The 24,036-nt window shown below is 52.3% G+C and overlaps 11 protein-coding genes across 11 annotated transcripts; 4 read left to right on the top strand and 7 right to left on the bottom strand.

Moving 5' to 3' along the window:
• Window positions 1-227: 227 nt before the first annotated feature.
• On the bottom strand, window positions 228-2,359 carry M436DRAFT_81533 (uncharacterized protein; the record flags this gene model as incomplete). Its single annotated transcript, XM_013572878.1, has 5 exons — window positions 228-442; window positions 497-672; window positions 757-1,281; window positions 1,339-1,922; window positions 1,979-2,359. The coding sequence occupies 5 exons, from the start codon at window positions 2,357-2,359 to the stop codon at window positions 228-230; spliced, it is 1,881 nt and encodes a 626-aa protein (XP_013428332.1).
• Window positions 2,360-7,966: 5,607 nt separating this feature from the next.
• M436DRAFT_45085 (uncharacterized protein) lies at window positions 7,967-9,079 on the top strand (the record flags this gene model as incomplete). Its single annotated transcript, XM_013572511.1, has 1 exon — window positions 7,967-9,079. A coding segment is annotated over one exon (1,113 nt), but the record flags the coding sequence as incomplete, so codon positions are not given.
• A 173-nt stretch (window positions 9,080-9,252) lies between these two features.
• On the bottom strand, window positions 9,253-10,354 carry M436DRAFT_81531 (quinone reductase; the record flags this gene model as incomplete). The annotated part of the gene is made up of 2 exons (XM_013572877.1): window positions 9,253-9,446; window positions 9,499-10,354. The coding sequence occupies 2 exons, from the start codon at window positions 10,352-10,354 to the stop codon at window positions 9,253-9,255; spliced, it is 1,050 nt and encodes a 349-aa protein (XP_013428331.1).
• A 336-nt stretch (window positions 10,355-10,690) lies between these two features.
• M436DRAFT_45339 (uncharacterized protein) lies at window positions 10,691-11,347 on the bottom strand (the record flags this gene model as incomplete). The annotated part of the gene is made up of 1 exon (XM_013572566.1): window positions 10,691-11,347. The coding sequence occupies one exon, from the start codon at window positions 11,345-11,347 to the stop codon at window positions 10,691-10,693; it is 657 nt and encodes a 218-aa protein (XP_013428020.1).
• Window positions 11,348-11,650: 303 nt separating this feature from the next.
• M436DRAFT_81530 (uncharacterized protein) lies at window positions 11,651-12,468 on the top strand (the record flags this gene model as incomplete). Its single annotated transcript, XM_013572876.1, has 2 exons — window positions 11,651-12,035; window positions 12,116-12,468. 2 exons carry the CDS (start codon window positions 11,651-11,653, stop codon window positions 12,466-12,468), a joined length of 738 nt encoding a protein of 245 aa, XP_013428330.1.
• A 356-nt stretch (window positions 12,469-12,824) lies between these two features.
• On the top strand, window positions 12,825-13,614 carry M436DRAFT_81529 (PK beta-barrel-protein domain-containing protein-like protein; the record flags this gene model as incomplete). The annotated part of the gene is made up of 2 exons (XM_013572875.1): window positions 12,825-13,008; window positions 13,085-13,614. 2 exons carry the CDS (start codon window positions 12,825-12,827, stop codon window positions 13,612-13,614), a joined length of 714 nt encoding a protein of 237 aa, XP_013428329.1.
• Window positions 13,615-13,736: 122 nt separating this feature from the next.
• Window positions 13,737-14,666, bottom strand: M436DRAFT_72488 (kinase-like protein; the record flags this gene model as incomplete). The annotated part of the gene is made up of 1 exon (XM_013572795.1): window positions 13,737-14,666. One exon carries the CDS (start codon window positions 14,664-14,666, stop codon window positions 13,737-13,739), a length of 930 nt encoding a protein of 309 aa, XP_013428249.1.
• A 1,223-nt stretch (window positions 14,667-15,889) lies between these two features.
• On the bottom strand, window positions 15,890-16,927 carry M436DRAFT_14556 (FabD/lysophospholipase-like protein; the record flags this gene model as incomplete). Its single annotated transcript, XM_013572380.1, has 1 exon — window positions 15,890-16,927. A coding segment is annotated over one exon (1,038 nt), but the record flags the coding sequence as incomplete, so codon positions are not given.
• A 616-nt stretch (window positions 16,928-17,543) lies between these two features.
• M436DRAFT_44986 (glutamate dehydrogenase) lies at window positions 17,544-19,042 on the bottom strand (the record flags this gene model as incomplete). Its single annotated transcript, XM_013572502.1, has 3 exons — window positions 17,544-18,589; window positions 18,646-18,921; window positions 18,997-19,042. The coding sequence occupies 3 exons, from the start codon at window positions 19,040-19,042 to the stop codon at window positions 17,544-17,546; spliced, it is 1,368 nt and encodes a 455-aa protein (XP_013427956.1).
• A 796-nt stretch (window positions 19,043-19,838) lies between these two features.
• Window positions 19,839-20,782, bottom strand: M436DRAFT_45261 (Aldo/keto reductase; the record flags this gene model as incomplete). Its single annotated transcript, XM_013572547.1, has 3 exons — window positions 19,839-19,864; window positions 19,936-20,641; window positions 20,708-20,782. 3 exons carry the CDS (start codon window positions 20,780-20,782, stop codon window positions 19,839-19,841), a joined length of 807 nt encoding a protein of 268 aa, XP_013428001.1.
• Window positions 20,783-21,779: 997 nt separating this feature from the next.
• On the top strand, window positions 21,780-22,448 carry M436DRAFT_9185 (uncharacterized protein; the record flags this gene model as incomplete). The annotated part of the gene is made up of 1 exon (XM_013572369.1): window positions 21,780-22,448. A coding segment is annotated over one exon (669 nt), but the record flags the coding sequence as incomplete, so codon positions are not given.
• Between the last annotated feature and the right edge of the window lie 1,588 nt (window positions 22,449-24,036).

Genomic DNA, 24,036 nt, shown 5'->3' with positions numbered 1-24,036 from the left:
TATTGCAGAACAGCTGTTTCTGTTTATGGAAAACAAAAATGGGATGGGAAGCTACAAAGTGTTCAATGCCGGCGTTGCATGCGTGCCAACAACTAAAAAAACACTACGGATTGTGAAAAAGGAACGCCCTTTCGCGATCAAGAACCTTAACTGAATCAAAAAACATACGAAATGGAGGGTTGGGCAGATTTCTCGGCTAGCCCGGACCAAATCGTCCGCGCAATCGCTTACACGACAGGGACACCGGCGGCAGGACCCAGGAAACCGCACTGTCCGTTACCGACCTGATATCCAGCACCGTTGGTGTTGTAGTAGTGGAAGCGATCACCCCAGCTCTGCTCGACATCGCATCGGCCATCAGTGGTGAGGTAGTAGCAAGCACCACCCTGGGACGCAGGAGCCTGAGCGTATCCAGCACAATTTTCGGTGAGGGCGCATTGAGCTAGGTTTGTTGTCAGTCGAATGGAAAGGATATCTAGAACGGTCGAACACTTACCGCAGCAACCGTAGCCAGTGGTGTCCTGGAGGTAGAGAGACTGGAGAGTGAATGCCTTGTTGAAGCTGATGGTGCCGATTTTCTGACCTACGGCACTGCCGACAATGTTGGCGGGAGCGCACTGAGCCAGGAAAGTGGCCGAAGCGACAGCGACTGTGAAGGTAGCGGTTTGAGTTCTGTAAACAAGTCAGACGCGCACTTTGGACATGGCACACCTAGAAGCATGATAACGGCAAAGGTACGGAAGCGTTTGAACTTACTCAGTCGTACTGGTGGTCGAGGTCGAGGTAGCAGTGATTGTGTCAGTGGAGACAGTGATAATCTTGGTCTGGTCCGCAGGAATTACAGTGATGGTCGAGGTGAGAGTATTGGTGAACGTGAGCATCTTCGTGGGAACAGGTGCAGTGGAGGTGGTAGTGGCTGCCGTGAAGGTTGTGCTGAGCGTGGTGAGGATAGTTGTGCTCTGGGTGCAAGACACAGCGACCGGGTACTGCTGACCAACTGTGGGAAGCTGGCTAGTGCTGACTTTGCTGCTGGAACTTGCTTGGCTGCTAGAGCTGAGCTGGCTGCTTGAACTGATCACAGGCTTACTAGAGCTAGAGGATTGGCTAGTGATTTTGGCGGAGCTGCTACTTTTCGAGGTTGACTTGCTAGACGAGGTGCTCGTCTTGCTAGAAATCGATTTGACCGAGCTGACGAGAGTTGGCGTAGCGGCGATAGCCTTGCAGACCTGAGAGACCGCAGGTGCAGCGAGCGGTACGAAGGGACTGCCACTTCTGGTAGGACTACAGCAAAAGACGGTCAACAACATGAATCTTAGTGGTCAGATTGCAGATACTCACGAGTTGGACCAGAAGTTGCAGAAGGGAATAGGCTGAGCAACGAGCTTTCTGAAAGCATCCAGGTATGCAACTTTGCTAACGCCGGTGGGCGAAGCCATAGCCTTAGTCTGTGTTCCGCCTACGAGGGCCGGAGTCGCCTTGACACAAGCACAAACTCTGGTGATGTCGGCAGGGGTAATGCCAGAGATGGGGCTGGTCGATTTGTACGAAGCTCCGACCCACCACTGACAGAAGGCAAGAGGCATGCCGAAGTTGTTCTTGATAGCGGCAAGAACAGGATCAGAAGCAACGCATGTGACGGCCTTGATGCTAGTAGCAGCAGCCGTCTTGGAGCTTGTAGTACTAGTCTTCTTGGAAGAAGAGCCGGACTTCTTTGAACTGGTCGAAGAGGTCTTCTTGGAGCTCGTGCTGGCCGCGCGGGCGATAAGCGCTGCATCGGTGATCTGGACTTCTGGAATGATTGGAAGCACGCCCTTGATTTCACCTCTGGATTGCAAAGCTTCACGCCTTTCAACGACTACATTGCGTTTCTGAGCATAACCTTGCATCTGAGCCAGGTTTGTGAAACCAGCAGGAGCAGGGACCTAGTGTGCCCTTCGTTAGTATGAGGAATGGTCAAATGTTCTATGAAGAAACTCACCGTGGTTGTAGACTGCACTGTCGTGGTCGAAGATTCCGTGATAGTCTGAGTGTATTTCTCGGTCTCAGTGTCGGTCAGAGTCGTACTCAAGGTGACCGACGTGGTATACGTGTCGGTATGGATGGGCAAGACAGTGGTCTCGAAGACAGTACGCGTGGTAGTCACAGAACTGGTCACTTCGGCAGGCGTCATGGTCTCCTGAGGTGTCTCAGTGACAGATACGGTTGCAGTGCGAGTCGTGGTAGTTGCGAGATTGACAGTCTCGATGTCTGCAGTGCTCTGAAGGGCATAGCGAGTGAAGCATTGAGTGTTGACAGTTGAGGAGAGATCCTGAGCTGCTGCTGCACCCAGAAGGGCCGCGACCGAGAGTGTCAACTGCATATTGAGCGGAGGCAAATGATAGACGAACTTGATGAAATGAGCAAGACTCAAGTGCGTGGCATGCCCGACTAGATATACTCAAGTCCAATCAGCCATACTCAAGACTCAGAAAGCTCGTTCTTCTGTTGTTCGGACCAGATCCTATGCAGGTCTGTTCGACAGCGGACATGACCGTAGCTCGAACGATGACCGGTATCACCACAGCTAGCCACGAGTTGACCTGAAATCGAGACACATAACAGTTCAATTTCCTCGTTGTTGTCTTCCGGTGAGTCCGTTCGCCGTGAGGTACGTGATAACATGAGCTTGTCCCAATATTCCATGAGCATTTTCTTGGCGTCGAGGTGATCTGGTACGAGTTCCTAAGTATCTTCTTGGCTTTCGGCCGTTATAGATGGGGGCTCCGCTTATACACAACAGCCCTGGAGAGACGGTGAGCTGAAAAAACACAGAGGCACTGCAATATCGTGTGAGAACGTTGAGCTATAGGAGCCGCCAGGCACAATGAAACTGTCCAGCTGCGAAAAAGTAGAGACCTAATCCAGACTTTTCGTTCTCATAGAGGCAGTATCCTAAGACAGGCCAGATGTACGAAACGTCGCTTCTGGCTCGCGTGACAAGTCGTACTCGCATAATCAGGGGCATCACGACTTCTATCAAATGCACCAGATCTTCGTTTCCAAAAGACGTCCCTACCTACCATGTAATTCTGTTGCGTTGTCAGTTGTGATTTGTTCATAATGCGATATTCCCCTGGTCTTTGTGCCTGTCCGGGCGCATGAGACGATCATCTTCTTCTGGATAGCGGCCGGTTTGGAACGAGATGAAGAGTGTAAGCGATGCTTGAGCTTTCAGCTTTCACATTGACCTAAAGATCATCCACGTCCAAGTGGTCGTGCATGCAGTAACTCCTCGAGCGGTAAAATCTCGTCGAAGGATTCGAAAGACCCTGGCCACCGTTTCTGCTGCATTTCCAGATCGCTTGGCACCTTGGCACCTCCCCGTTGCCGCTCCCCTTTCGAGGGCCTTCGGGCGCAGTTCTTCGCTCCTCCGTGACCCCACAACTCCGAGCACCAAAAATCGTTCGAAAATCGTTTGACAAGGCATCTCGCTACGGCCAGAATACGGATTCTTGTCAACTCCTTACTACAGTGTGATCAGACCGCACCGTGCGAGACATCTCGCCGGAGCTGACCGAGATCCATCGAGGCCAAGGCAATGTTGATTAACGATTATTGACGGCCAGTCCGATGTCATTCGCTCAGCTCGCAATGTTACGGTTGTTCTCAATCCTTGACGGGGTGGTATCCCTCACGTCGAACATCTGTCTAGTTTCCCGTGCTGTATAGCACGTCTCGAATGCTTCGTACTGGTGAAGATAGAACATCCGGAGCGCGACAGACTTGTGGTGTCAAGCTGGACAGAAGCTATCAAAGCAGGCCATCAGCATCGTCATCCTTCATACTACAATATAAGACAACCAAAGCCTGTTGTCTCCCGAGAATTTCTGCATGATGGTCATTTAGGCAGGGAACCCGGGTACGAATTTGCCCCATAGTTTGATAGAGCTGAGGACCAACGGCGACCGCTGAAGCCGAGCAACGTTGCCGGTCTCATGTGGGCGCTCCGAGTGTCTCGAGCCAGCACTCATCGGTCGGCAACTCCAAACGAGATATGGTCGGATGCACCTTGGAGACACTGGAAACACTCATGTCGAAGAATATAGGAACAGCATGATGACCTGCTCACAAAACTTTTTTGCTTCGTCCCTCGTCAACCCTTCCTGGCACCAAGCTACGGAGGCTACTACTTTCCCGTCACCATGAAGGGCTCTCTTTCTTTACTGTTAATCTGGGTGTTGACGGCAACTGCGGTCGACTCCTTCGTTTACTCTTTCGACCAGCGAGATGTCAAACCTCTCAAGCCACAGCGCGCACCTATAGTGCATCAGCCACTGCGCAAACGAGAGGAGCCTGCTGGTTACCAAAGCCATAACCATCTCTTCCCTGCCATTCACCCACACCTAGACAGAAGAGACGGTGTGCACCTGCATTCCAGGCAAGAGCATTCGTTGTTCTACACAAAAGATGGTGGTATCCGTATGTGTACTTCACAACACATGAGGACGACCCGAAGCTGACCCAGTTGCCTTTCAGAACTCCAAGATGCCGACATGGTTGCTACCCTGGATGCTACTTTCCACTGGGACGCCGTCATTCTTGATCATACTGCCTATGTTCAGAATGTGACTTGTCGAGCAGACCAAATGCTGATCAAGCTGGATTCAGTGAGTAGTCTTACTGCTGCTAAGACGAACTGGACTGGAGACCCCATCGTGTTTGTGAGCTCCGACAAGTCGTGTCATACTACCTACCCCGGCCAGTTTGGCTTCTTCAACACTTCGATGATCTCATACAATCAGAAGGCGTTGACCGCTACTGCAAAGGGCAAACAGATCTCGGTTGAGCAAGCCATCAAAGAGTTCAATATAGTCTGGGGACATTGGGAAGCCGCTGGAAGTCCGCAGGCACAGCAGGATGTGAAACCCGGAGTCAAAATCGCCGCAGTGTCTCCCAGCACTTCCCGCACATCATCCACACACACAACGTGAGTCTTATGGACTGGTCTCGTGGTGACTTTGAATCACAATCTTGCTGACACTTGGCAGGTCGTCCTCGACATCACGTCTCTCTTCGAGCGCATCTTCACGTAGCTCCTCGACGACAATCTCTCGGGTCTTGAGCAGCTCGTCACGAGCTTCGTCTACTCGTGCGTCTTCTTCTTCAATCCGGAGCTCGTTCAAAACGAGTGCTGCAGGTTCTACCAAGCCTACTACCTCGAGTTCGCGTGCTTCGTCCTCGTCCATTGCTAGAAATTCAAGCACTTCGAAAAAGTCGAGTGCTACAAGTTCGCAGAAATCGAGCAGCAAAAGTACCAGCGGCAGTCTGAAATCTTCCATTGCGAGCATTCGCAAGACATCGAGTTCAAGTATTGCAAAGTCTTCCACCAGATCAGGCACCTCAAGTTCTGGCAGTTCGGTCAAGTCCAGCAGCACTGTTTCCCGTGGCACGACCCAATCTTCCGCACCGAGCTCAAGTTCGTCCACCAAATCCAGCCTTGTGAGCTCGCGTACTTCCATCAAGCCCTCGACGACTTCTTTGAGCTCGACAAGGTCAGGCATCTCGACAAGCTCTGGGGCCTCGAGAGTGTCGAGTCTGAGGTCATCCACATCCGTCGATCGCCTGAAGGGTCTGGTAGCTCTTTCTCAGTCTACCGCCACTTCGTCATCAGCATCTGTCAATGGCACTCGAGCAGCTATACCGACCTTGTCTCCAGCCAGGAACTCGACATCGAGAGAATCCTTCGAGACACTGGTACCACCGACTGGAACCGGCAAATGTGGCGTTGTTCCAAGCCCGATGCCTTCTGGCATCTCCAAATACTTCTCTCAGGTGGCATGCGATAACAGTTTCGACAAGCACGTTGACGACTTCTTCACCTATCTGAGAGATGTCGCCAATCTGAACGGAGCTCTGAGCAAGTGGGCTCCTAATACTGGAATCACATCGAGCAACATCCCTCAAGCCGGAACTTCAACCGTACTCACACGTAGGGGCATTGAGAAACGAAGCTTCGGTGACTTCTTGTCAGGTGTGGTCAAGGTCTTCAAATTCATCGTGGACGTGGTTATTGCTGTTGTCAAGGCTGTCGTGACCGCAGTGCGCACTCTAGCCGAGTCTTTACTACCCACTTGGAACCCCAGCGCATCTTTCACCATCCCAGTAGCGCTTGAAGCACCCTCAAGACTGCTAGACGAGTGTCCTTGGGGCGATGGAGGTCTCGAACTCTGGAAGTGGTCACCCGAGGATGGAGGCGAGGCCTTTGATCCTCTCGGTTTCGATACACTGGCCAAGATGACCGGTGCGGATCAAATCCTGACTTTCAAGATCGACGGTGTCGAGCAGCTGCCAGAGCCTGGTGTCACCGTGTGGTGTGTCGACTGCGGAATCCACGGCTCAATCTACACTACGGGATCAGCAACCTTCACAATCATCGGCCCCACGCGTCTCAGTCTGCGCCTTCGTGGTGACCTGAACGCGAACGTGCAGCTCGGTGTCGATGGCTTTGCCAAATGGGAGCACGATGTCTTGTCCATCCCTTTGACACCAGATATCGGTCTGCCTGGTTTCTCTATCCCTGGTGTCCTCACTATCGGTCCATACCTGACTGTTGACCTTGTTGCAAAAATCGAGGTCGAGGCTGTGGGCCAGATTCTTGCCGGCGTCAACCTCGACTGGCCCGAGATGGGCATGTTCGTCGACTTCCTCCTGCCCGGGTCTGCAAAGAGTTATGGTTTCTCTCCGATTGTCACGCCAGTCTTCAAGGCTTCAGGCGAGATCACAGCTACTGCATCACTTGGAATTCCGATCGGTATCAATCTGGGCGTAAGCGTCCTCGACGGCGTCTGGGAGGAGTCTCTCGCTCTCGTCAACACGCCCGCCGTACAAGCTGTTGCCGAGTATTCTGCCTCCTATGACAACGAATCAGGTGGTCAATCGGGTGGTGACGAATGCGAAGGCATCTATTTCTACAGCAACGTGGTTAACTCTTTGGAGCTTGAAGTTCCCTTCGTGGGTGCTGTAAGTACATTAGTCGATCACATCCCGGACAAAGCTAACTCGGTGGTGTAGTTCGAACTGGGCAAGTGGGAAGGTCCAAAGTTTATTGAGGGCTGCGTCAGCGACAACGGCGTAACGACTGTCAGACAGCAAGAACAACCAGCAGTCGGAGGCAAAACTAGAGCTGGATGCGACCTGGTCGATAATGTGTTCAGAAATCCCAACTTTGACAATGGGCTGTCATACTGGACTCCTCTGGTTGGTCATGACAATGCCGACAAGGGCATGCAAGCTGAGGGCACAAACAGCGAACTGTAAGTCTGACTAGAACATTGTACATCTGTGACTATACTGACTGTGCTCCAGATCTGTCCACAGAGAAACCAAAGGTGGTTACTACTGCTTCATAAGAGTCTGTCTCGGCTCGTGTCTAGGTAGTGGTGAGTGCGATAGTGGTTGTGATGACGTCTGTCCCCAACCACAAGGACCATGGATCTTTACCGTTTCGCAGACAGTGGACCTCTGTACTTACTCGCAGTACAACGCTTATGTGAAGGGACGTTTGGAAAGATTCAGTGATCGTACCAGCTGCAAGATCAACAAATGGTTCCTGGAGGGTGCCGATGCCAACTCTGCATGGTACAAGGCGGACATTCCATTTGGGAAGCAGATCCTGCCCAGAACAGCCAACAACCAGGGCAACTTGGTCATAGGCCTGAACGACGGCATTGTGAGTCTACCCGCACTAAAGCTATGTGTTGTCTGCATTGTACTGATCGAAACGTTCCGTCTAGACTCCCATCACCATCCCGGCCAAGGACAATGCAGCAACCTACAGAATGAAGGTGGGAATCGAGGTGGAGTGCACATCTGATGACTTCGACGTGAGACTCGATGAATTCGTACTGGAGCCTGAGTAAGTTTCAGCATTCATCTTCACCTTCGTGTAAGATCATTAACCAAGATTCGTAGTGCATCGGCGTTCACGAAGCGCGATTTGCAAGCGCAACGACAGATGATTGTTCATCCTGATCTCGCTGAGTTCCACGGCAACAACACTCTACAAGCAAGACAGGTGCCTGCCATCGCACAATCCCAAGCAGTGCCAGCAATCTCTGCTGGAAAAGCAATTCCGACCATCGCAGCCGCCAATGGTGTGTCCGCGATTGGTGTACCTCAGGTCGCACCCGCGATAGCCGAAGGCATGCCCATCATTGCACCATCAAACGCGGCCCCTGCTGTTGAGAGCACTCAAGCAGCGCCCGTGGTATCACAGGGCAATGCCATCCCTACCATCGCAGCCGCAAACGCTGCCCCAACTCTCCAGAGCACGCAAGCAGTGCCAGTGATCGGAGCCGCCAACGCTGCTCCCACACTACCACCCAACCTCGAAGCCCCCTCCTTCGACTACGTGCCCGGTGGCAATCTTGCAGGAGGCACATACACTCTCGGTGCAGCAGTGCCGACCGCGACTGCCGTCTTCATTGGCGCAAACAAGTACAAGTTCCCCACCTTCGAAGATATCATGAAGTCAGCCACGGTCGGTGTCGCCGGAGCAGTACCCACAGCGGGATCTAACGAACCATTCACCGGTTGGACCACACTCGCCAACCTCGACACCCGGCAAAAGTCGAACTTGGCAGTGGCAGAAGATGGCAACTTCTACATGGTCGGCAACACGGGAGGCGTATCTCCAGGCACGCAGATCTACAGCGAAGATTCCATTGCCTTCAAGGACGAATCCGAGCGCATGTTCCACTACTACCCGGATACAATGTCAACGTACGGAGTCTCCAGACTGCGCGCTTCGGAGGTGTTGGATACGCCACTGGGAGCACAGTTGATCACGCTTGTGCCCGTTGCCACCCCCGAAGGCGTGGTTGCTTATGTTGCAGCGGACACTGATGGCCACAATTATCTATTGGCATGGTGCAGTGCGCCCAGGTGGCAAGGGTCCAAGGTTTTCCTGGTCAGCGATTATGAGAAGGGGTTGCAGACACTTTTGAGTGGTGAAGTGCAGTGGATTGTAACGGGCAATAACGTTACAGAGTGCGATCCTTTGGTTTTGACCAGTCAAGCAGGTGGTGTTGCGCCTGTTTAGTAGTGTTTAATATTGGTTGTGCAACACATCCTATTACGAATTGTACGACTTTGCTTTGTTGAATTTGATCACGATTGCTTCCAACGCCAAGTCCAAAAATCACAGTTGGGTATGTTGCCATGGTGGACTACGACGAGTGACTGGTAGCTCATGGATGGATCGGGATAAAGTGTTTACAAGCGGACGACGACTTTAGTCGCGCTTACACCCTTTCTCAGCATATCAAGGCCTGCTTGAATGAATTCGAGACCTTCTCCAATCACTGTAGGATCGGGTTTGCATTGTAACGTGCCGTTCTTCAAAGCATGTGCCATCCACGTATGAAGCAATTCGATCGTCTTGGTCCCTCGCAGTCCAGGGATACTCACTATCATGTGCAGTCAGTATATTGGACATTGACTGAAAATCAGGAATCTCACCTCTTTGTGCTTCGACTTCATCTACTGGCTTTGTTTGCGGCGGTGTCAACACCGTCATGACCTTCTTGCTTCCATTGGCTTGCGCGAGTATTCGAGCGCATGCGTTGACGGTGGACTCTCCAGCGACGATACAATCAAGTGCTCCAGCCGCGATTTTACCCTCCAGCGACTCCACGATGAGCTTTTCTAGATTATTGCTGGCGCGGTCAAACACTTTTGAGGCGCCATTGGACAGACAAAGTGCACGATTGTGCTCGCTGGCCACTGTGTAGACATCATAGCCAGCTGCATGAGCCATCTGAATCGCGCAACAGCCGACGCTTGAGCTTCCCCCCCAAACTAAAAGTACAGATCCAGACGGATGAGGCGTGGCGTCAGATTCTTCAAGACCGGCAGTCGATAGTCCAAGTTGGTTCGGCACGAACAGGCCTACCATAGCCGTGTAGCAAGCAAGAGGGAGAACAACAGCACTTTCGAACGATATTGGGTCCGGGATCAGAATGGCTTCGGATTCTTCGACGACCACAAAATGCTGGAATGCGCTCATAGAGGAGTCGCCAGTGCTGACACCGGGTGCATTTGCGATGACTCGCTCGCCAACCTTACGTGTGGTGACATCTTGGCCCACAGACACAATGGTGCCAGCCAAGTCGGCGCCTAAGATGGTCGGATATTGAATAATCTTGCCAGCGATCAGCGGATTGTGGTCTTGGATCTTGAAGTCCAAGGGATTGATAGCGACCGCTTTAGCCTGGATGACAAGCTGATACGCGCCAGGAGATGGATATGGTGCTCCCTTGACGACCAGAGGGATAACTTGCGATCCTGTGATCCAAGCAGCGGTGTTGATTGGCATCTCTATCGTGGTAGCGTGATAGTCGAGATGTGTGGGTAGGTTGGGCTGACTCGAGAGGATTGTGAAAGGAACAGATGTCCGATTCTCGGAAGAGACTGGGGCTTGGTATGTACAATCAAATGGGATCGAACTGGGAGTTGACCGGTTTTAGATGCAGTGAGCACTGATTCACCATGATAAGGATAACAATGCTGTCGGACGGTCGTTACGGTGTTAGCTCACACATTTCGGCTTTAAGGATGAATCTTTCGGGGATAACGCTTGTGTCCGCAATGGACGAACCTTGGCAAAGATGTAGCGAAGGCAGAGACCAGAGACGGCGAACATCCTTCTTCTTCAAAGGCCTATCATTTGTATACCACAGAGCGCGACCACAGTCGCCGCCAGGAAACCGCCTAACACGCCCACTATGATACCAGTCGACCACATGATCGCCCAAAAGACCGATGGCGCGTTAGGCGTGACACCAGTGTCGTCGTCCAGAGCCAACAGCAGAGTCAGAAGAGAATGCACTGCGGTCAAAACGATTGCCGAAAACACCCAAAATCCTTTTTGATCTTCGGTACTGACATTCCATCGTGCGAAGCGATTCGTGATCCGTATGAACAATCTGGGAGCAAGTATGCAGAATCCGAGCGTCAGAAAGAATACGATGCTGTCTAGAAACACAGTGGTGATGAGCTCGAGAAAACCGTCGAAGGAGTCGCGAAGCAGAGATTTGTGGGAAGCCATCTTTGCTGGAGATATCAGGTGGCAGAAATCGCGAGTGGAACAGAGTAGAAAGTGAACTGCTTCAATTGATGTATGATCTGTTGAAAGTCGGAAGATGTGGTGTTCGTTCGGAGTCCAGAGATGTGTGTTGGCTTCGTGGTCGATGCCATCGATGTCGATGCTGAATCCTTCGGAAATAAGTCTCAGGCTGCGTCCGCGACCTGAGGAGCTTGGCGGCGCAGTCGTTGTTGGATGCGCCCTTGGCGCCTTGACAACAGCCATTTCCTCCGGTCACAGACGAAGGCCAAGGCAAGAGTCCAATGCACATCAATCCTGCGATGTCATATAGATCATGCACCTGATCCCGCCATGGCTGTGTTGGGTCGATGTTGGTGCTTTGTGGTAGGTCTATAAGAGACACAGACTTGTCGCCTGATTTAGCAGCAAACACCTGAACGTTCCAATCCATTTGAGGACTCTGACAGCATAAATAAAGCCATCCGTCTTCCGATAAACGACTTTGAGACACCATCAGCCATGCTTCTGTCACTCATATCCTCGTCGATCTTGTTTCTGGCCTCATCTATGTTGGTAAATGCCGCCGGCTACGCAACCAGAGGCTCCCGACACCCATCTTGTTCAGGGTTCGAAACCAACTCCAACACCACCGTGCCACTGCCATCTCAAGACATCGTCATCTCTACCGGAGTCGTATGTAACGTCAATGGGAGCAACTTCTCCACCCCTTGCAACGTGGTCAGTGGTGGCTGGCCGACACTGCAGAATGTCTACATGACTGCAAATGGTTCTGTCATAAGCAGCGGTGTCACCACTCCAGATATCCATGTCGAGGACAGTCTGGGCTGGACAATTTGGAATTCTACAGGCGATACCAGACTGTATACACCTACCGTCCTCGTCGCTGTAGAGAACGAGACGATTACTTTCGATACTGGAACCAGTGGAAATGGTAAGTTTTGGCTATGATGCGTGTAGAAACATCGCTACTGTGTCGAAGTATCCTGTTTCTGACCCTTGTTCATCATCCAGTTGTCTTCACTCCGACCTATCGTTGTGTGACCGGGCGCATACAGGGCTGCCCTGCCAACTACACGCTGATCAACAAGACTGAGATCAGCGCTTGCTACCCCGAGCTCACGGATCGTATTGTATCGTTTGAGAGTTTCCCCGGACACTTTGAGAATATTACGATCGCGACTGGCTCTCGTTCGATCAACGAGAGCAGCGTGCATGCCGCTACAAATTTGAAGCAGAACCCGAACGGCAAACCACCCTACAGTCTTTTATCGAGTGGTGCCGATGCTGGAGCAAAGTTGGCAGGAATAGGGGTCTCGAGTGCTTTGGCTGTGGTAGTCATTTGGCTTGGTGTATACATCTTCTAGGGTATCCAGAGCAATCTCAATGCAACCGTTCCATGTTGATCAGTTGACTCGGGCTTTTGTGATGAAGTCAATCATAACTCTCTCGACCTTCGTTTGTAGACCCAGTGCGAGCGCCGCACGAACCATTGTAAGAGGCGGAGAATTCAGGCGGTGTGCGTCGACGTACAGAAGAGATGCCGAACACATTGTCCGTCACTTGAGTAAACAACTTCACCTCGCCTCGGGGTACACTCTTTGTCATGCATCGCTGCCGTACCTCTTTGACCACTCTTACAACCACCCACTGGCTATCGCGTCTTTGTCTCCTCTCAATCTTACCAAGCGACTCTCCCTCAGGCACCCCCTGATCGGCCGCCATGCCATCTATTGATCTCTCTTCAATACCCATACCACCCCCAACAACGTTACTCGAGCTTCGCATGTCCAAACTAGAGAAGTTCGGCACCGTGCTATCAGGCATTGACGAGAAGCCCATCCACATCCCACTCTACGTTTCTGCGACTGGACTGACAGATGACGAACACGACTTGACATTTCACGGTGGGTGTTGACAAAGCGATCCATCAATATGATCATTCTCACTACTCCTTCTGGCAATCTCGCCACTCCCAAGCAGCGGCAAAATTCGTGGCTGGCGGTTTCGGTGAAAAATTCGTTGCTCAAAGATTCACGGAAGAAAATCTCTGCATTGGCAACTTGGTGCGTGTTGGATCTCGAGACTCGGCATCGAATGATGATGGAACTGGGTGTCTGCTAGAAGTCAGCCTCTCACGTCAACCATGCTTCAAGCTCAATCAAAGATTCGGCATCAAAACCTTTGCTCCCCAGACGCACCAGGAAGACAAAACTGGTTGGGACTACCGTGTGATCAAGCAAGGCTACATCTTTGCTGGCATGGAGCTGAGAGTGGTGGAGAGACCAAACCCTACCTGGTCCATTGCCAGACTCCAGCACTTCTTCCATCGAGACAAGAGTGACTTGAACATTGCGATGGAGTTGAGCGAATTGTCCGAGCTGGGTGATGAATGTAAGGATGTGTTCAAGAAGCGTATTCGTGGAGTAGAGACCAAAGCAGCGAAACCAGTGGCGCAATGGGTAGAATACACAGTCACATTCAAGACGCTCGAGACACAGTTGGATGTTTGACTGCCTGCCCATGCACTTACTTCCCTTTGTAGTATACGTCTCGAGAAGATAATTGTATCCGTATCCTTGGAAAGTGACGTTACAATACCCACGGAACACGAAAAGCCTCGCAAAGGGGAGCCTCACATCTCCATCTCGTCACTTGCCCTAGCATCGTCCAGACCCAACTCCTTTCTCAATACCCTCAAAAGTCCAGCCGGTATTCTTTCCCCCTGCCTCACCCATACAGACTCCCTACACTCTTTCGCAGTAGGTCTGTCCCAGACACTTCCCCTTGTCATCCAGTCGATTGCTTCCTTGGCCCAGGAACCCATCCCCTTGGTCTCGATATGTGGCGGCATCAGAGCCCGAGTACACAAATCCCTGCACACCATCCCAACCGCCCAAACATCCGCTTTGCACACTTGCTCTGCACCGCCATCGCAAAGCAGAAGCTCAGGAGCCGTATACCTCGCCACTGGGGTAGGCATACTCTGATCCACCAAAGAAAGATGTGCGGCCAAACCAAAATCCGAGATCTTGAAAGTCAAACGAGACGCTTCCGAATCGTGAAACACAAGAATATTCGCAGGTTTGATATCCCCGTGCGCGAGTTTGCGATCATGCAGATATGTCAGAGCGGACAGCATTTGCCACGCCAGTGTTTGGGCGATTGCTTCATCGAGTCCCGAAATACCCAGTGCAGAGTAAGCAGTGTAAAAATCGAGCAGGTTATGATCAGCCAGCTCGGTCAAGATACACGCATTCCAGGATTTCGTCTCGGGATCAGGCACGCCGCCTATATCTTCCAAAGCGACGATGTGCAGATGCGATAGACTGGCTAGAATGGTGGCTTCTTCGCGGAATTTCCGAAGCTGAGCAGAGGTCGAGGTTTGAAGTACTTTCATCGCAAAGAGCTTGTGGGAGTGTGTGTGATTGACTTTGTACACGATGCCATAGTTGCCGGTACCAAGGGTTGATTGCACGACATAATTCCCTTTGCGATTGTAGGATGTTGCGACGGTGTTGGTGAGTAATGGTATAGGTGTTGACGAGGAGATTGTGTTTCCCATGATGCGTATTCTCTTAGCTTGCAGCTTGTGTCATGAGATTTTGCGTGGTGTAATCAGAATGAGGTGACCATTATATGTGTATCTGAAGGTTGATGGTTCATGTGATTCTGCAAGGACGGATCCTGAAACAATAGGGCTGCATCAGTTAGCGCTGCATGTATGTCTTTATAAGGTGTTCGTTGCCGCTTGCTTCTGTTTGGAAAAATGAGCGCTTCTCGTGACCTTAGCATGCGGGCTTGACGATTCTTTGTTTGGTATGGGTCAACCATATCGGCGAATGAGAACCTTCGAGACATGTGTCGCAGGCTGACTTGTATCCTACCAGAGCCTTCACGCATTGAGCATGCTTTCGGCGTCTTAGACTATGTCGGGCTTCGGACTTCCAATCTTCTGATGTTGTTTGCCATCTCCAATTGGGGGGGGTTGCTCAAAGAGTCAGATCCGCTTCGCTCGCTGATTCGGTCGCTTTGTTTGCTCAAGCGTTCACACCCGCGGTGGCGACACCGGTTCAGAGGAACTCGTGGCAGTCTTGATCTTCTTTTCGTTCTTGGACAAGCCAAAGTACGCTCTGATCGATCGAAGACAATCCAAAACTCGCAGAAGCTCTCATGTCGACCGTCACGGAACATATTCGGCCAGACCGTCGAGGATCACTTGTGCCGCCTCGTGCAGGAAGTGGTCGATAGTGTATCCTTTGGGCATAACAGAGAGCAAGCCGCCCATGGATTGCAGCCGGGCAAATTGGCCCTGGTACCACACGATGAGCTTCGACAGCGATGCTGCCTCCATCACGAGGAACACCGACGTTGCGATTTTTCTAGACATGGAATGCGAGCCTGGAAGAGGCTGGTGGTGAATATGTTCGGCAACTCTTTCACATTCTGTCAGCGCGGACACATTTCAGCTCGCAGAGAGAGAAACACACACACATTGTGCCGATGTAGATGACCGGTGATGCAGACAGAACGCAGAACACATGGGAAAGAAGAGTTCAAGTGCAGAGCGCAACAGACAAAGAGTCTTTTTTTTTCTTCTTCCTTTGAGCAAAGGCATAGAAATGATGTGTTTTGTGTCTGTTTCTTGGCCATTGCGATAAGCACTTTTTTATCCATAATCCCCCATACGCAAAAGAGTTGTTTGTAACAGCCATCAGACCAACGTCCATTCGTCGAAGGCTTGCGGTATAAGTTCAAGCACTCACCCTTTCATTGTCCCTCTGCGTCCTCGTCAGCGACTTTGCCAGTATCCTCCAGCGCCCTCATAAACTCATCCAAATCTTTAGGATCTGTAAGCGCCAACACACCTCCTCCTTTACCTCCTAGACCTTTGATACCCACTTCCTTACCCACGAGATTCCTGCCTACCTTGCCAGGCCCAATGCCAATCCACCTCTTGACTTTCTGCTGTTGATGCAAATACTGTATACTCTGATGCCACAGCACAGGCTCAGCAGCCGATCTGGCCACCAGATCAACAAGGTCGTCTGCAGAAGAAAAAGGCAAGGCAGTGACGTTGCTGATACAAGGCAAAGTGCTAGCATCAAAGGTAACTGCCTGGGGTTTAGCCAGCAATTTGCGCATCAGAGTGACGGCAGGCAACATCAATGGCGAGTGAAACGGCGAATCGGCTTTCAGTCGCACGGCTCTGGGGTCATGGCTGTCAAAGTGGCGTATATGTTTTAGTGTTTGCTGTATATGCGCAATGTCCCCACTGAGCACGAACTGGGTTTTTGAATTGATGTTGGCGACGGTGGCGTTGAGATTCGGGTTGGCGGAGAGATGGCGGGTGATGGCATCCAAAGTAGCGTCTCGTTGGTCGGGTTCGCAGACGAGGGCTATCATGCCCATTTCCTCGGATGAGGATGCAGAGCAGGCGGCCATGACTTCGCCTCTGCGTCTGACCATTTTGAGGGCGGATGTGAATTGCAAGTTTCCTGCTGCGACCAGGGCAGCAAATTCACCTAGACTGTGGCCGAGAGTGAAATCAACAGTGTCCTTTGTGTCGAACCCAAACTCTTTTTCCAAGACTCGAAGGATCAGGATGCTGGTTGCCATGATGGCGGGTTGAGCGTTCTGGGTGGCGGTGAGGTTGGCATTGGTGCCCGAGGTGATGAGGTCGGTGAGCGAGGGCGAGATGGACAGGGTGTGGTTGATGTCGTCGAGGAGGGGTTTGACGGTCGAGGGGAAAGCGGCGAGCCAGGGGTCTAGCATGCCCACGCGTTGCACGCCCTGGCCGGGGAAGAAGAGGGCGGTGCGCGGGCGCGTGGGTGTGGGTGTGGTGTATGCTCTGGCTGATACACATGGTGATGTGTATGTCGTTGGTCTTGGTGTCACTGAGGTTCCTCTGACCTGCGAGAGGCGTCCTCTGGCTGGGACACTGATCATGGTCCGAGTCGTCGCGCTGAGGCTGTAAGCAATGCTTCAGCCGGGCGCATCTCCTGTCTCGAGTGAAGGTGGCTTGGGAAATGCCTATTACAGTTGTTTGTATAGCGTCAACAAGCAGCTTCGAGAAACGACCTTGATAAGCCGAGGTTACACGATGACGACCGCTGCTCGCCTGTCCGCGGCTCGGCGAGCTTTCCCCAGCGCGGCCACCTTCGGCTTTGCTATATCCCTCACCTCTTATATGACCTCTATCAGACCCCATTCTCGAACCATCATGTCCTTCGAGAGTCATCGTAGTTGTACCCACAAACAAAGTCCATCGCAAGCAGGCAGGTTTTTTTCATATGGTAAAAAGAGTTCATGACATTTCGTTTCTTAACTGGCTAAATATCGTCCAAGCATTTACTTCAGACGCAGGTATCAAAGGGAAGAGGGGGAATCTTGTTTTTCGTAACACGACAGGAACCGACAGCAGCAAACGCAGCGGTTCCATTTACCACCAGTCACCCTGGTCGTGCATGGCCTGGGCCACCTTCTTGAAGCCAGCAATGTTGGACCCGGCAACCAGCGAAGGGAACTCGCCCTCGGCAGGAGTAACGTACTCCTTGGCAGTCTCGAGGCCGTTCTCGAAGCAGTTCTTCATGATCTGCTTGAGCTTCTCATCGACCTCCTCGCTGGTCCACTTCAGGCGCTGCGAGTTCTGTGCCATCTCAAGACCAGACACGGCGACACCACCGGCGTTGGCGGCCTTTCCGGGTGCGTACCAGATGGCAGAACCCTTCTTCTCCTTTCTCGACGCCTCGAAGATGTCGATGGCCTCCTGGGTGCAACCCATGTTGGAGCCCTCGGCGATGAACTTGGCACCCTGCGAGATGAGAGCCTCGGCCTCGTCGGCAGAGACCTCGTTCTGGGTGGCTGAAGGAAGAGCAACATCGACGTTGCCGACGTGCTTCCAGGGGCGGGCGCCCTCGATGTACTTGTACTGGCTGCTGTAGCTGCTGGCCAGGTCGGTGAGGGACTTGCGGTTGAGCTTGAGGTCGGCAATGACATCGATAATCTCGGGGGTGAAGCCCTTGTCGCTGGTGGCGATGATGGCACCCTTGGAGTCGGAGAGCGAGACGACGGTACCGCCAAGCTCAATGACCTTGAGGGCGGCGTACTGGGCGACGTTACCGGAACCCGAGATGGCGACCTTCTTGCCCGAGAACGATTCCTTGCCGCCAGAGGCGTACTTGATCATGTGCTCGACGTAGTAGACGAGACCGTAACCGGTGGCCTCGGGACGGATCAGGGAACCACCCCAGCTGCCACCCTTGCCGGTGAGGATGCCCTCCCACTGGTTGCGGATGGACTTGTAGGCACCGAACATGAAACCGACCTCACGGCCACCAACACCAATGTCACCAGCGGGGACATCAGTGTCAGCACCAATGTGTCTGCTCAGCTCCTTCATGAAGGCGTAGCAGAAGCGACGGATCTCGTTGTCAGACTTGCCCTTGGGGTCGAAGTCGGCACCACCCTTACCACCACCCATGTTCACTGGAAGCAACTGTTAGCCGCAGGGAACCATCGGATCGTCATGCGAGACTACTCACGGCCAGTAAGAGCATTCTTGAAGATCTGCTCGAAACCCAAGAACTTGAGGATAGAAAGGTTGACGGAAGGGTGGAGACGGAGACCACCCTTGTAAGGACCGAGGGCGGAGTTGTATTGGACACGGTAACCACGGTTGACCTGGACCTCGTTCTTGTCGTTCTCCCAGACGACACGGAACTGGATGACGCGCTCGGGGACGGCGGCGATCTGGAGAGCACGCTTGTACTCGGGGTTCTTCTCGAAGAGAGTCGAGTTCTCGAGGGTCGAGGCAAGCTCTGTTGACTTCACGTCAGTTCCGACAACCTTGATGGAAAAAAAAACAGTTGGATTGTTTGGTAGGTGAGACATACCCTTGTAGGCCTGCTCGAACTCGGGCTCGGAGGGAAGGTTAGACATTGTGTATGGTATGGTATGTGTGGGGTAGTGGTATGGTATGAAGGAGTGTCAGAGAGAAGACGAGGATGAAAAAGTCAAGTTTGGATCGCGGGCAGAGGCAGAAGATAAAGCAGAGGACGATATGGGCGGCCGGCGAGGGTTGGGAAAAGTAATTGTGTACCGTCAAGGCAAGCCCCACGCAGGGCGACGGCGAAAAAGCATCACTGTGGACTGTGCGTCACTGAGCAGCAGCAGGCTGGAGGTGTGAGAGCCGTCTTCGCCACGGCTCGCGCCCTCTCAAACTGTCGTTCACATGGCTAGCGCTCGACAGGGTAAACGTTGACCACCAGAAAGCTCGCCCGATGTCGGTGCACAGAACGAGGGGCAGCTCTGTCCGCCGTCACTCCGAGGAAACTCGCTCCATTCTCGTTGCAATTGTGGGTGCCACTGCTATCTGAAGTGGCTTGAAGGAACACGGACGACTAGTGCCACTGACACAGCAGACAATTGATCCTTGATACAAGTGAAAAGATGCGCGACCTCATTGCAGGCCGTGATACTCCCCGCCGTCCAAACAATTGTTTGTTCGCGGGAGCCTCGGTGATCGCTGATCAGCGCAACCACTTCAACAGCCGGAGTTTAGCAGAAGCTATTCCCCGCAGATTCTAGATCATAGACACGCGAACTTTAGCCACATGTGCGGGCTGGCGCCGGCGCGCCGCGTAATTGAAATCGAGTAAGCATCACACCTCAACAACTGATAAGACTCTCGTTCATTCGAGATAGCAACACTCCGACAGCGGTGCGACGCGGGGATTTACGGGGCATCCGTGGGATCCCAATCTGATGTGAGGGCAGGCAAGTTAGCAAATTATTTCGGCAGATTGCTCTTTCTCTCTCCAATCCATCCTTACCAGTCACCAGATACTCGTCCAACCCATCCATCTTGACCATATCGCCCTCCTCGATCTCGAATCCACTGATGTCGCCGTTCTGCACGATGCGCTCCTTCTTGACACTCTTGGGCAGCGGCACGTAGCCATGCTGGACCGACCATCTCACCAGCAACTGACCAGGATTGACGTTATACTTCTTGCTGAGCTCGGCAATGACGGGATGCTTCATGCGAAGTGCGCGAGCCAGAGGAGCATAGGCTTCCACCACAATGTCATTCTTCTGGCAGAAAGACGTGATGTCGGTGCGCGTGTTGAACGGGTGCACCTCGATCTGGTTGACGGCTGGAGGGATGCGTGGCTTCGAGTCGAGAAGCTCTTGGAGGTGCTGCACACCGTAGTTGCTCACACCTCCAATCTTGACCTCGCCATCCTTGATGGCGTCCTCGACGGCTCGCCAACTCTCGAGGCGAGCCTTCTTTCCACCGTATGGACTGTGCAAGAGGAAGAGGTCAATGTATCCAAGACCGCACTCTTGCACGCTCTTCTTGATGCTCTTTCTCGCCGTGTTGTAGTCGCTGTTGCTCGCAAGCTTTGATGTGTAGTGTATGTCCTCGCGGGTGAGGGCCGAAATGTTGTTGGGTGACTTGAGAAAGTCTGTGATGGCATTGCCGACCTGACGTTCGTTGTGGTACATCTGAGCGCTGTCGATAGCAAGGTATCCGGCCTGTTTGCATCATGCTCATTAGCTTGTGACTTGGACTGAGGTAGGCAGATGAGGGCGTGCACAGACCTCGAGTGCCCATTTGGTAGCTCTTGTCGTCTCGTTGCCAGACGTCAAGTAGACGCCGAGATGAATCTGTGGCATCGACAAGCCATTGTTAAGCTGCGGCTCTGTATGAGCTTGGGACGATTAGTGACGAAACCGAGGAAAGACATGCCTTGACGCGGCTGGCGAGGTTGTACGTCTTTTGAGACATTGTCTGTTAATCCGACTGTGATGAAGCTTTGTCGTATGAAGGTGAAACACGACTTGTTAGCTGGCCAGCGAGTATGTGCGAGGAAAGGGCATGCGGCAGAGGTATTTCAGATAATCGGTCGCTTTCGCATTCAGCACGGAGCGCAGAGCCGCATCACAGATGACGTCTTGTCATTGTTGGTCATGATGGAAGCGCGCTCATCTTTTTTCGTTCTCGTTCTTGCTGCGTAAAAGACTGGCACATCAACAAAGCTCGCAAAACGTACAGCCAAATAAACCTTCTTCACAGTCCGAACAAGCACCTTCCAAAGAGTCAGAGCCTCAGCATCGCTAAACCACTTCTTGATGAATTGCAGCAAGCACTGGCCTGCCAAGAACGCCACCGAGATGCGTCCTCAGGGTCTTCTTCCAACCCCCGAGAAGACCCTCCAAGGGCTCAATTTGTCGCTCTGTATCCATCATCGCGCATAAGACTTTGATTTGGTCGCCTCCTGGGATGCACACTATGCCGTGGCTTCAGCCGTTCCTCTGCTGAGACAAAACACAGGGAACCTCTTACCCGGGGCTCCTGACTTTGTGTTTAACCAAGACGACATACTGTCGGACCCCGCTATCAGCCTACAAACGTTACCGTTGTTTCTCTGTAGCCTTCGCCTCGCCCTAGCATCAACTTACCACAAACGGGTATTTATAATTATAAAGACCGAGCACTACCCGCAATTTTTTTCGCGTAAGGCTTCAAACTCCGACACTATATACATACTCCATCATGCCCATCCATCTAATGACCGACGACGACAGCATGTCTTACAACGGCAACTACAACAACAACTCGTCTCGCTACGAGCAGCGGGAGCCGTCGCAGCAACAACAACCACAGCAGCCAGGCACCCAGCAGAACCGCCAACAACCTCAGGACCCACCGCTCACAACTTCGCCAAACTTTGACATTCTGGACTGGCACCCGGCATATGAATCATGCCAACGTTACTTTCTCGACCACGCCCAGCATGAAGCCGGTACCCAAGCACTGTGCGCCTTGATCAACATCCGATTGCCCTTCCAATGGCATCAGAATCCTGTCATATCATCAGATCCAGGGACCAGTCCTGCCTCTGGAGGCCCCTCCTTCAACTTCAATCAATGGTCACGACCGAACTCCTCAGCAAACGGTCGCAATTCGCAACATGCATCCGCTTTTGTATCTCTAGTTCCTTATGTACGACGTCTCGTCATTACTGGATTCGACAAGCCTGGCATTTTGCACGGCTTCTTTGGCGACGCATATCAAGCAGGCATTACACCCATGCAAGACTGCGAGCGCCGCAATTATCTCTTTTGCGCCAAACACGGCGGCTGGCGTACCTGCAAGAAGCAATACGACATGAACCCCGAAGAAACTGTTCCTTTCTTGAAGCCGCTGCAGAGCATTCGTGATGAGGAGTTGGATGCTGCAGAGAAGAGCTGGAGTTCGTGGTTGGCCATGGAGGATTGGATGATTGGTCCTCGAGCACCGGATGAGGAGACTGCACCGGATCAATCGAATCAGCGTTCGCGGCCGTGGGAGCGTGCGGGAGGTATCGCTGGCTACGACTCCGGGCTTCCAGATGGCATCTGAATATCGTGTTGCTCTGCCTCTTGCGTAGTCAAGACTCATACATTTTGTAATGACATCCATCGGCGCGGTGCATGTTCCGCACATACGTTCTGCTCTCTTTTCTTCCAGTCAGAATCAATTGTAGCCTTTTGTAGTCTCAAGCCACATTTGAAGGGAGCACAATAATACTTGCCTCTTACGCGGTTCCTCGTATATGCTGGCGAAAGCTTATGAACAATATTGTCGGGGTAGAGCGCCCATCACTCCACCGACAAGATCACCTAGGGCTAGAGCCATGATTGAAAGTAAGAATTAAGATTAAAAACAAGCTCATCGATCTTGTTTCTTCCTTCCAGATGTATACATGGAAAAGAAGTCTCATGCCGAAGACCGTCCGGATCGACGATAGCTCGTATAGAGGTGACCGTAAAACAACACCGCTTTGGAAAACGCGCATGACCGCGGACACCGAGCGAAAGGATAAGTGCAAACGCATCCGCGAATGTTTCCCTGTGGTATTGTCTCTCACAACTTGCACTTGATACATCGCATCAGAAACAGACACACGTCATGGCCGAGCTGAGAGCCAGGGATCTACGGGATCAGCAGCTCTCGTCGCTGAACCTCCAATATCCTCTGTGGATATTCGAAGCCGACGACCCACGATGGCCACGCCGTCTTACGTCTTTACTCCCTACATCTCATCCTGCTCAAATAACAGGCTGGGTAGCGTCGTTTTCCGAATATGCCTTGCACCTCAATCCACTTCAGGATCTCTCTAGCAGCAGCGAAGGCACAGCACCAATGGCTCGCGATCAATATACAAAACTTGCTTTGAGGGCTCTCACACAGCTCCGCTACGACGATACATATAGTTCTGATTCACTAAACGTGACTTTTGACGATGACGGGGAGCACATTACAAAGCCACTCAGCGCTTGGACATTTGACAGCCACGATCACGACTTCATTCATCCCTCAAACGTGCTCAGAATTGAGCGTGCGTGGGACAGTGTTCCCCTCTGGGATCCCAAGCAAGGTCTGGAACGACTCTCCGATCTCTCACCCCCAATCTTTGGCATTGCAACTTTGGTCGCTAACGACGACGAACTGATATTCACGGCCGGCTTCCAGAAAACTGATTCAGGAGAGGGCATTCGCAAAGCTGTGTTTCAGTGCTTGGATGCTGGTGGTGCGGCAGATGGGTGTGTGAGAGGAGTGGTTTGTCCGCCTAGATGGGTAGAGCCGGGAAATCAGGGATTGAAGGTACAGAGGGGGCCGGGGGATAAGCGTAATCAGCAGCTCTTAGCAGGGACGTCACTGCAGAATGCTGTGTGGAAGGAGGTGGTGGAGTATGCAAAGGGCATGAGGCCTGAGCCGCTGTGGCGATAGACCGCAGTTCATATAGATCTCAGTCCCAGTGCTGAATGTTACTATCTGGCGAGTCTGCTATTGTAAATTTACTCATAGCGCGAGGCATGGCTTCCTTCCACCTGAGGTGAGCTGTAACCTCGTCTTTCTCGGGCGTTCGGACTCGGTGTACTCG

The sequence above is a fragment of the Aureobasidium namibiae genome (assembly GCF_000721765.1).
Source record: "Aureobasidium namibiae CBS 147.97 unplaced genomic scaffold scaffold_7, whole genome shotgun sequence".
NCBI lineage: Eukaryota > Fungi > Ascomycota > Dothideomycetes > Dothideales > Saccotheciaceae > Aureobasidium > Aureobasidium namibiae.
Note: the sequence above shows the minus strand (reverse complement) of the source record. Positions and strands in the feature narration are given on the sequence as shown.